Source organism: Vanessa atalanta, chromosome Z (assembly GCF_905147765.1).
Source record: "Vanessa atalanta chromosome Z, ilVanAtal1.2, whole genome shotgun sequence".
NCBI lineage: Eukaryota > Metazoa > Arthropoda > Insecta > Lepidoptera > Nymphalidae > Vanessa > Vanessa atalanta.
The window spans coordinates 7,082,008-7,095,056 of NC_061902.1; the positions used below are offsets into that span (position 1 = coordinate 7,082,008).

At 29.8% G+C, this 13,049-nt stretch overlaps 1 protein-coding gene across 1 annotated transcript; it reads right to left on the reverse strand.

Moving 5' to 3' along the window:
• Positions 1–3,383: 3,383 nt before the first annotated feature.
• On the reverse strand, positions 3,384–9,374 carry LOC125076043 (secernin-3). The gene is made up of 6 exons (XM_047687981.1): positions 9,128–9,374; positions 7,244–7,440; positions 6,623–6,929; positions 6,357–6,548; positions 6,143–6,274; positions 3,384–6,057 (listed from the first exon to the last, which is right to left on the reverse strand). Exons 1-6 carry the CDS (start codon positions 9,290–9,292, stop codon positions 5,836–5,838), a joined length of 1,215 nt encoding a protein of 404 aa, XP_047543937.1. The 5' UTR covers positions 9,293–9,374; the 3' UTR covers positions 3,384–5,835.
• Between the last annotated feature and the right edge of the window lie 3,675 nt (positions 9,375–13,049).

Here is a 13,049-nt window from a genome sequence, read left to right on the forward strand (position 1 = left end):
TGTTACAAGTGGGTTTTAAGCGCGGAAAAAATCTATAGTCAATTCAAATTGATATATATATATAGATTTTAGTACCACATATCGGTACACGTACTTTTTTAGAACATAGAATAAATGGATAGAAATTTTAGATGTATTTATATAAACCCACTTGTGGCTATTGTTGTGAAAGTATGTAATTTTAGATTTTAAATAGGTATAATATGTAAGTAAGATATTCAAACACCGTTGAAGCATTACTTGTCACTTTCCGTAGTCATTTCATTGGTATATTGTTTAATGTAAAGAAAACTATTACAGTTTGATTGTTTTTTTTCTAGTTTATCGCTATTGTCTAGCAGTTAAATGTCTATTGATTGTGAAAAATAGACATTGTAGCGGAAGAGTGGATGAATGAATAAAATTTTCACCGACTTAACTTTTCTGTTAAAGTGTTGTACGAGTAAAGGTTATGTTCTTTTTTTAATTTTTCTTTTTTAATGTTACAAAAAAATATTGGATCTCATCTTTTAATGTCGCATAATAATTTTTTTTTTTTAATAAATTTTTCGGGCTAGTGCTATATGCGAATGTGATAATATGGTGGTTAAGATAAGGTAACGCTCGAGATCATTCGGAACGTTGTTACTCGTATAACAATTCGCTACTGTCCACTCGTTAAATAACAAGATCTCATTAATTATTAATATTGAAATGTCGTAAATGCAACGGATAGGATTATTGATAAAAAAATTAATAATTGTGTGTACTAAAAGCGCCAATGATTCAATTTAAGGTTTTTAAAATAAATTGTTTGCGTCGTACCCGATCGCATATCACTCGATTTTAAATCGAGATAATCGTATCAAGCCAATCATCGTTAGGTGTAAAATATATTTTCGAATAATTGTTGTAAATTAGTTAGCGTAGTTGTTAAAATGTGGCATTTAAATAATAATCTCCAAAAAGTGGTGTTTCAGTGTACAAGCTGTATTGTAATTCAATTAAGTAGTTTAATATTTATCTTTCCAACTAAACTTCTATGATTACGAATTCATGTGATACTTCAGTCTAAGTTGTAAAGTACATGGAAATAAAGGCTCTTCGATTCTAGTGTACTTTATTTTATTTTTATCACTAGGTTTTAAAATATTGTTTCGACAAAGTATTTCTAGCCACCCCGTCTCAAGCAGTGAGTGGGATAGCCAACACTTTTTGTTAGTATCTTCTACGGGTGTCCAAAGCTTTATCGAGGTGGGTCAGGCAATTATTAATATCGTAATTTAAATTGCCATTTGAAGTCAACGACTTGTATCGTCGCTCATTAAATTTGTAAGCAGTTACACTCTAAGCATAAGGAGTTGACAATAATATGCCAATCTCAAATGGTTCCACCAAAACCGCGATGATCATTTGAATGGGATTAGCAGTTGCGGATGCTGCTGATGATGATGATAAAATAAATTTTCGATACGTTAACTAAATTATTATTATTTTTAGTTTTTATTGAATATTTATCCTTTGATTTAAATTAGATTTAAATAAAAGGATAAATATTTACAGCATCGCAGTTTGGTAATACATTTTGTTTTTATTATAATTTACTTGGTGGTAGGCTTTGAGCTCATCTTACATAAGGTGGTACCAACCATTTTTCAAATATTCTACCGCAAATTTCCGCAATATTTCCGGACAAAGCATTCTTACAGTTTCAACATAATAATATATAGTAAAAGCTATTGTAAACCTTATCGGAAATATTCAGCCCTGACTTCTGAACTAGTGTGAACTGTGCGTCAGAAGTCATTTTTTATTTAAAAATGAATGCATTCATTTATCCGTATTCTTAACGTTCGCGCATCTGTTATCTGATCGAGTCGAAACATTGTAGTTGTAGGCACGTGTTTCAATATTTCTAAAATAGTAGGTACCATCAACATAGAAAATGTGACGCACGTGACGGACCGCACAATGTCCCGCGTGTAAATAGTTTTATGATTTAAGATTTTAAATTGCGAATTACATCCCTTATGTTTTGAACATTGCCTGATAATCCATTTCAATGTATACCAAGACGAATAAATTTGTATTAGATACTTGTCTCAATCGTCAAGTTTACGCTAACGCTACGGCAATAAGTTCACATAGTTATTGAAAAATTGTCATAGGAATAAATTTTGTTGTTCTTTTTTTATTTCTTCCTAAAACGGTCTAAAACGATGTATACGCTTTTTAATAATTTATTAGAAGCTACTAATATCTAGCTCCAGGAGTTGGTATTAACTGTGCACATGTACCTATTATGTTGATTATCTATAATAATTTCAGTTCAGAAAAATCCAAATAATCGTTTTAAGTTTTTCCGTGAATATTAATATACGACAAGTCTATAAATTAGCAAAGTTTAAGCCCTAGTTAGTAATTGTTATTTGAACGTCAAATTAATTTTGGCCGTCTCAATGCTGAAGTGATTTGTTCAAGATGTACTTTCAATGATGTGCACATAGATTGCCTCGCTTCATGTAACTTCGAAAGATGAAAGTGTTTTCGCAACTTTAGTTATAAGAAATGAGTAGATTTTTTTTACAGAATGATTACATTATTTTTAATTTTTATGGAATAGTTATTAATTTTTTTAGACGTGTCATTTTTTATGGTTAAAAAAACGTATCAGACGGAAAGGATTAACATAAATATCAGAATAGTTGAATGATTATATAACTCTGAAAAATAACCTCATTGGATCTAGACCGGCCGTTGGGATCTTTCTGATTTTCACTTATATAGTAGAGAATATATAATAATTTTAATATAATAGAGAAATGAAATTCTTCATCATATTATCCATCTTATGTGGAATAACAATTTTTTTTAAGGTTATTTTTCGAGAGAATTTACGTTATTCTTTATGCTAGTTTGTAATAATTATAACCTAGCTGTAAACTGAAGGACTCTCTTCGTGTTACTAAATAGTACAAACTAGATTGCGCAGTTAATCGCAAGCGCGTGGACGTTAAGTAAGTGATTCGGTCAAAAATTGAACTTATATATAAGTTTTTGGGATTGGCATATATTTATAAGTGTAATTAGATATTCGTCGATGTAGCGTTTCGTCGGAAGCACTGCACAAACCTGACTGTGCCAGTAAGTCATTATGTATAACTCGACTATCGTATATAATCTCGAAATGCACGTTTACAATATGAAACAAAATGTTTTCTATTTTTTAAAAAGGCAACATAATTATGTTGTGTACTGTGTTACCTAACGAAAAAAAATAAAAGAAACACGAATATTTTGGGTTATACCATATATCAAATGTAGAATAATAAATAATACAACCAATAGCTCTTCACTACGTTTATTGCATATTAAATCAATGAATAACACTAATTATACTAATTGTGACAAAATGTAATAGCATTGAATTAAAAAAAATAATTGTAAAGCTTTCAACAATATAACATAATATTGCACATTTAAAAGAAAATAATACATTGTTTGTACAGTTTAACGGACAATTCTTATTAATTAGTAACAACTGTTTTTCTAATACATTTATCCTTTGTTATATAAATCAAATTAAGGTCAATACCACACTTAAGTGCCACATGTAAAATAGCTTAAGTGAGGAGCTGTTAGGGAAAGTGTCTCGTTGCTCATTCGCACGATTAATTTCCCTCTATGGTATCGATCCGTATTTATTAACAACATCATAAAATACTACAGAACCGTGTATAGCAGGCCTTGGTTGTCTTGTATCGATTCTCAACTTTAAATAGAATCTTAGGCTGTCGACTGCATTAATATTAATCATGACTAACACGTACAAGTCGAAGGTGAAAATAATAACTCAACTATAGTAGTTATGGAATATGGAAATAAAAAATTCAAAACGAACACAAAAATAGCACACAATCCAATGTCACTGAAATGATTATATTCATTTATTCTAATTCTAATAATATTTTAAAACGAAAACCCTTCAAACTTCAATAGAAAAAATAAAACCTAGCACCGAAACTATTTTTTTTTCTAATATAAATAATTACTTAATTATTTTTTTATTATTTAAGCCTCATTTTTCTTAGCTTTACTATTCTGCTAATACTTTAGCCTCTGCGTGTGACATTGACCTATAATTATGTAATTTACATAAGGCACACGTCAAATTATATAACAATATATGAATTAGACTAATAATAGATTTATTGTAAAAAACGTGAACGAGTCAAATTTAAAAATTTATTATCGAATTTGAATCTTGAAGATGGTTTGTGCAAATAATTTAATTGTATACATAATAATAAATAACTTAGGAATACTTGTCGGTTTTTAATTAATGAGGATTCTTGAAAGCAAAGCTCGTGCGTTATATTCTGATAAAAAACATTTTAAATAACAATCATTCAATGTATCCTAAAATTCCATTACAAGCTCATTAGTCATTTCGCTTAAAATAATACACAGATGATTTTATATTATTTTAAGGCAGCTGTCTTTAATACCTCAGTACTATTTATTCCCTTACATTTTAGTTTGCCACCTTTACACTTAGACCTAAGCTTGATCGTAAATAACCTGTCTTTATATTTAAATTTATTTTGTCTTTTATTATGAAAAAATATAACTAGCATGCTGCTTATATATCACAGTGTCGAATTTTATTTATAATTTAAGTGAACAATTTAAGTATAATTGAGATAACGATAAGATATCCTTATGATAACTGAGCCTAAAGCTGCGTTTCCACTAGAGAAATATTGGCGATTGAAAGTCGACTACACACGATAGTGAAATATATATTTACTATATACATATGTATATTTGTTGTTGATGTCGGTGGCATGCTCGTATATTACCAATTATTTCAGTGGAAACGCTTCATTATATATTATTAATCAGCTTTACCTACATATTCAGACAAATTCATTTCTATTGGCAAACTATCTCTAAAAATAGCTAGTAATTCAATACTAGCAAATAATTTTAGTTCAGAATATGAAACAAAATCAATATAGTTTAAAGTAACAAACAAAACTTGTATATTTATACAAATTATTTTTTATTCAACATTTTCTATTATATATGTACGTATACATAAAAAAAAATGTATAATAAAGTTGTCTAAATATCGAAGGAGCTGGAATTTAATTTTGTCTTTAAGTATTTTCTATCCCCGACGACACTTATGAATATTTATAAGCATTTTTCACAATTTTAGCTTAAGTAACATCAATGACAAAAAAGCTAAAAAACTTGCTTAAACACGATTGAATATATATTTGACTAATCTAACGATATAATATTTAAAGTTCTGAAACATGGCACTCCTATTATTATTAAAGTATTTATCGCTTTGTAACTAGATGTAATAAATATATTTTAATATATTATTTGTTTATAAGATAAAGCATGCGATAAGGCGAATAAATCTCACTTCGATTTTCAAAATATTCATTAAGCCCCTAGTAGAAAATCCTTACACACTGAGTCCAAAAGTGAAACTCAACGAATGGTTACATTTAAATGAGATTAAAATACCGAAATGCTATGGTCATGGATAACGTATACGGATGACACTGAATTTCTAGTATCAAAATGATTCCCATCACAAAACTCAGTACCATATTTAAAAACTTAGGTAGAAAATGAAACATTATCTATGTTGCGCGGTTGATGTCACGATATCATGAAAAGAGGTGTATAATAAATTATCGTTAATGTGGCAACATTATAAAACTAAATACGAACTACGAGATGTTTATTGTAAATTAAGTCGACTTTATTATTTTTAATGCTAGCAACGGTAGGCCGAAAATTAAAACGAAAGTATAATACGAGATTACCTTCTACTTAACTTGATGTTATTATTTGTATTTCATTTTCGACGCATTTCTTCATCAAATCGTCAAGTTCATTGACAGTTTTCTCCTTCTTTGCATATTTCTGGATGAAATCAGCGATTTCGGAAAGGCAGCCATTTTCGATTTCACGAAGGAGCTCGGTTACTTTATCATTATTCGATTTCGCTACGTTTTCGGTGTGAAGTTTGTATAAATTGTGTTCCCTTTTCGGCTGTAAATCAAATCGAGCAATTTTGAATACATTACAGTTTCTATACATATGTGTATTAATAAAGGGAATAAATATTTTTACTTACATCTTTGGGACTCTCCGTATGAGATGAGACTTGAGCATTTGGCGTAAATACGAAAGGTTTAAAATAAGAGATGCTTGGGTCAGGGGTGGCGGTGAACCAGTGCACGCTCATGTCTGACGATAGCAAAGACACCTAAAAGTAATATTTAGTTTAATATTATTTTTCATGACAATATAACATTCATTATGACATTGTTAATTTATTGATAGTCTACCTGGCTACCCTGGGTGGGAAATGTGTCGTCACACGCTCGACAGATTCCACTCTCTTTGTGACGCAGCACATTGAACATGTCTTTCACATCGAAATTATTTGCTGCAGAACTTTCTTTTAACAACCTCTCCCCTTCTTGTTGACGTTGCTCATCACCACCCGAGGAGAAAGCATTGCAGAAGTCAAACTTTCCCTGATAGAAGTACAACTCGTTATTAATATTCAACTTTTATAAAGAAAACCCTCAAGAAGAGAAAACTGTATCACCTTTCCATCCCAAACTCCCATACACTCGGCCTTTTCGAATAATCCTTCTGAATGTTTGTCAATTTTCGTCTTTATCGTGAGACCATTAGATATATTTCTGTATCCTGAAGCTATCTTCTCAGCGGCCCACAGTTTCCCACTAGTCTCTAGCACCCACGCTTCTTTGCAATCAGCGATGAGGAAAGAGTTGTGATAGAAGTGGCTATCGTCATATTCCGAGCATGGTCCACCTTGGCCATACTTCTCTAGCAGTGACGTAATCACATCTAATGCCTCCTCCGCACTGTTCCCCCTTTCGAGACCTAATCTGATTATATAAAAAAATATAATCAATATATCGGATTAAAATATGCCTGTGTTATTACACAAGAAACTGCGTCGCGATCGCTCCCGCTTCACTTCACTCAGGTAAACAACCTGACCTTTTATTATCATTGAATCGAATAAATTTGTAAAATGTATAACTTTATAAAAAAAATTCAAATTTATATCCACATTTGAATACATAATAATATTCAGCTTTGGTCTAGTTAATATTATAAATAGTTGTTGGTATTTGTCACAATGTTATATGTTGGATGCAAAGTTACCGTAGGTAAAGAATTTTAAATTTCATCTTACCGAACTAAGTCCATGCCGAGAAGACGTTTCTGTCTGGCATCACCGTCTCCTTCATTGTTATTAGTCCACACTGCTTCATTGCCAATAACTACACTTTTATCATTAGCACCCATTTCAGCACCCCACATCCATGCCGGTTTACTTAAAATTACACTATTCAAAGGATTTGGACTCTCATCTATTGTTATATATGTGCACTGGAAATCATGAAATAATATACTGATTTCGATATATAAGTTTATTTATAAACATGATTATTTGAAAACAGTGGGTGTTAGGTTAAATAAATAATTGGTATACATTAAACACTTATCCGAATAACTATCAGAGAAAAAATTAAAGATATAATCTTGATTAACATATATAAGGCATAGACGATTGTAGTTGTTTTCAAATTGTCTGGTAGGAAATATATAGAAATACAAAATTATTATGAATGACACCAAAATTACCTTAATATTGTTGTACCTATAATTTTATATGCTATTCATGAGTTAACAATTAAAATAAAAAAAGGGTTCCTTAAAATAAGAACACATTCCTGTTTTGTATAGCATGAAATGAATAAACAAATTACAAACTATGACTGCATGATGATATCAGTGACATTTTCCTAAAGACAAACCCATAGCAAGAGTTGTCGTAATATATGGAATTACCATGTTTAGAAATATTTATCACACAGCTAATGTAAGGTAAGGAAAATTCATTCTCAAACAGGACAATAATTTGTAAATGTGAAATTCTATCACAAAGTATTTTAATATTATCGATTCAATGTCTAGTCATGACAATAATAAAAAAAAAAACATATTAAAAAAGATATGTATTAATGGCAACAATATATTAATTTCTTTGAGCACAAAATCCCTATGTGATTTTTTTTCTACAACTTCTTCTGATGTATCTGAACTGGTACTAGATTTTTGAAAAGATGCAAGTATGATGTATATTACATATAAATTGAATAAAAATAATTTTTACAATGAAAATATTGATCACTTTGTTATGCAATGTTTGAGGTGAATTAATTTATTTAGTCATTTGCTATTTTAAATTATTTGGTGGAAGAAATTGCGATCAATAATGGTAAGTATCATTCTAATAAGTATAAGTGGACATGTACCACTCTTTACATCATCAATTAGCTTCCAACTATAGAATCTAAATTATAGTCATGTCTCATATCTATAATTACACTAATTACTTACTTAAAACTGGTATGCAGTAATAGAAATTATTGATACTTGGCAGAAAAAATAAGTAATGACTGGGAGGCGCCTTGCATGCAATCTCACCAATGGTCATAAACATGCACTGTCTGTTATTAACATATATTTAGAAAAACCAGAATTTAATTACGGAATCAATCTCTTAGGACAGCACATATTATTTAGTTTGGGTTTTTAATATTTTTTCCAAAAATGAGAACCAATACACACAAAGGTTTTTAAGTGGATAGTTGTTAAATCAATATTTCAAATGAACTACATGTACAGTATTAGGGAGTATTACAGTATTATAAAAAAAATGTAGTCCAAAATTATAATAATTCCTAATAATGAGAAATAAAAAAAATATAATTTTGCGCCAAAGCACGTAATTTCTTCCTGTATTATTAAATTTTTATTAATATATATAATTTAGATAGCACTTTTTCTTTAATATGTTATCTGTTACATTAATGAAGAAAAATAAAAAATGTTTTTTGAAAATAGAAATTTAGATCGATTTCACTTAGTGTGGACTACTTTTTCGATAAACGTTGTCATTTATTAGGATAAGCTAAATGCGTTCAGTAGCATATACTACCATAATATTATGTTATAAGTCTAATTAAGAATTGTCTTTAATAGCTTGATTGTTGGTGTTAATTAATATTACCTTCAATTTAGAATTTCGAGTTCGATCCGTTGACAGCACGACTTCTTGGACTTCGTTCTGTGGTCGATCAGAATTTTTCCCAAATATTACTACATTTCTATTCGTCAGAGGAGGCAGAACGACAAAGGTGTCGCACGATCTCGGCATTTGTGTTGTAAATTTCATTGTTGAATTAATAATGTATATTCGAATGTTTTAACCGGTTATTTATTTGTTTCCGTGCAGTCAGAAGGAGAACACAAATCAATTGTCAATTCAAAGTTAAAAATGTCACAATGACAATATACATATTTGAAATGGAACAGATTATAATTATAGCATCGATTCAACCTCCGCAATCGAATACAACAACAACTTTTGATTTTCGAATAACAAATTAACGAAATTTTAGTTAATTAGACATTACAATATTTTGGTATAATACAAGAATTTGAGATGGACAGGTGAAATAATAATGATTATGAACTGAAGTTTCGTTTTGAAAAAAATGCAACATTAAATGTGAAATTGTTGAATTGTATAACGCACTTTAAAAAAATGTTTTTATGTTTTATTTTTTTTATTGTATATTAAACAAATGATACTGAGATAAAATAAACTAAATTCATAAGCACAGATTAAGTATTGAACATAATATATAATTATATAGTCGTAGGAATGAGTATAATTACAATTTAAGCTGAACTAATGTTTTATGAGTTTGGTAGTATAAAGTTTTTCTCCGATAACACTAGGGTATTTTACAAATGTGTTGTTTCTACTTTTGGTATCTGGCCTCGGTTTATTAATAAATATTGATATAATATACATATTAAGAATGTAATTAGCTCAGCAGGCAAGAATAGAATTAGTACGGTATGGATGAGATAGTCACATTTTATGCAATGATCTACCTGTGGTTACAAATTTTGTCTCAAAATTTACTTGTAACACCCAATAACATTAGAAAAGTATAACTCGAACCAAATAGAGGTGTTCTGTTATATGAATTGTTAGGCGACTTTAGTAGTAATGGATGAAAGATGAATTCTGCACGAATGTCGAGACGGATGAATGAGCGCCGAGAATGAGTGAGGTGCATAGAATCGCAAATTAAGACGTGAGTTTAAAATGGGTATTATGAAAGTAGCAACTGCAGAATATAAAGATTATTAGTGTTATATACGATATTATGGTATCTTAATTATTTTTACTAAGAAGGAAAAACAGATGTTACCAAATGTGCGTTATATACGAACGTGGATCTAAGGCAAAGTGAACACCAAAGAAGGATAGGTGGACGGTGTGAAGGATAAACTGTGCAAGAAGGAAGTAATTGAGTATATGCTTAGATTAGATTAAGATTAATGGAAGAGATTGCGTGCAAAAGAAACATAAAATATGTTAGTACCAACGTATTTTATTATAGTTACGTACCTAATACGTAATAATAATAAAAAATTATAACATAATACAAACTAAGATTAAATAAGATATACCAACAAATAATAAATAACTGTTTTATTTTCCAGGATATGTTTTTGGAAAAGTTTTGAAGAGTTCTGGATTTTTACCAGCGGCCCTGAAATGTCTGTAATAAATTTGCATCATTATTACATTCTATTATTATACTGTATATTCAGTTTTTAGGTCAGGTTCAAATCTATTTTGTGATAACTCACAAGTATACTACTATAGAAGAATAGTGTTTGAAATAATATGACGTACCTCGCGTTACATAATAAAATTACTTTAGTTATTTGCTATCTAATACTGGTTGAACTGCATTCAGTTTCTGAATAAATTTTCCTTCTAGTCCCAGTATTCAGTATATGTAAATTGATTTGTTTGCAATTTTTACATGAACGTAGGAAGGAAAAATAAGGCACACAATAATAATATAATTGAATTAGCAACCGAAACAGATTGTGATGGTAGTGAATAAATACTATTTAACTATGAATAGAGTTTAGTATTAATTTTCGCTGTACAATTAAGAGCTTTCTTAATTATCTCATATTTAAGGATTGGCTCTCTAGACGTGATCGTTATGGAGCTTACTCCACCACAACGCAGTTCATGTCAATTAAAATAAAATCATAATATAATTATATATACTTTATTCAAGTAGGAATTTACAAGTACTTTGGAAACGTCACTTTACTAGCGGATCGGAATGTAGATTTTATTACAATTTTTCAAAATATAAAAATATAAAGTTATGTCAAATTAAATTTATAATATAATATAATCGGCCTGAAAGTCAACAAGTGATATAATAATGTAAAGTATAAAGAGAACTACGAGTTTATTTAGCTACAAAAGTATAGCCCCATACTTTTTTATCATCTATAACGTCTTGTTTTGAATATTTTTTTACCAAACAGTTAAAAACGGACGGAAACTTGGCATTATAAGCTTCTCCATACTACTCATCCTTATACAATGATTATCACTGATTCCATCAAAATGATCGATATTGTGAATATACATAATTTTGTTGTAAATATATTTTGACGCTACTGTAAGTTTATCTTCTTTAGCCCCAATTTTATAAGAGATCCCTTTTGTTAAATGAACATAGACTTAATCCAAAGTTGTTTGTCTTAAAACTAATAATATGAATATGATCACAAATATAATATTTGACCAGTGTCAATATCAGTTAGTTGCCTAGCTTTTCTATCCGCGTATGCTGCGGAGCAGAGTCTTCCTATTAGGGACGATAAGTGATATTCCACTAAAGGTTCGAATCTAATGTGATTCCACTGAATCACTGACTAAAGCATCGGACAAATCATAATCATTAATGTATAGTGCTATATTATAATTTAGCTTATTAAGATGATGTAGAGGAAAATCTACTTTTTTATGTTGTTTATTTGTTGTGAACCTATTCTGTATCTAATAAAGCACTGATCAGTATCAGTATAATAGTTATAATGTTAGTTTAAGAGTAAAACATGATTAGGTTTTTCAGTTAACTTTAAACATTAATTAAGTATTGTCAACAAACAATACAAAATCACACACAAATATATTAGGACCTAAAATTCATCTGACATAAGTATGAAGCAATGAGAACAAGAGTGCTAGCGTGCAATGATAGCTGTTAGTGTGAGTGACTGCCACGTTCAAAGTATCAATGTTCAACACGCACACTAACTTAAATGACAGAAGAGATTCAACAGACAGACAAAAATATTCTCTACTGTATATTTCTGATTTCAAATAACGATGTTAGTTCTTCAAAATGCCCTATTAGTCTTTTCTAATAATATGTATATTTAAATAAAAGTATTTTTCTTGAATGCGTAGAATAAATGTATTATAATGATAGCACCACATTATAGCATGTACTATATCTTTGGTTCTTAAAAATATTGGAGTATAAAGGGAAAGTGTGTACTAACTATATTTTTTTGTAAACCATTTATGTTTTCGATTGGATTAAGGTCCAGACAATAACAGGGCAAGCGCGATTAAGTAAAACCACGATCATTTAATTAGTCGTCGAATTTTTGTACCCTCTGAAGTTGACTTTATTTTTTTGTATTAAATGTAAGTTTTATGAAATTCGGTTTATTGTCTGCACTACAGTTATTGTATAATGTATTACTCAAGAAGAAGATATTTCGGTAGACGGGGTGTAAGTTTAATCTTTGACCACTTTAAGTAATTTACAAATAAAAAACTTAGAACAAAAAAAGTTATTTGAGCTACTTTCCCGATGACTCAAGCCATGTACACCGAGCAGTAGTAACCTTGAGACTAACGCTTGGTTTGGGCTTCCCTCACCACCACCATGTGTGATGATACTACATAGAATGTGTATATTTACAGTCATCATTATCATCATCCTCCTGCCCTTATCCCAATTTTACTTGGGGTCGGCACAGCATGTCTTAGTCTTCCATACTTCTCTGTCGGACGTCATCTCACA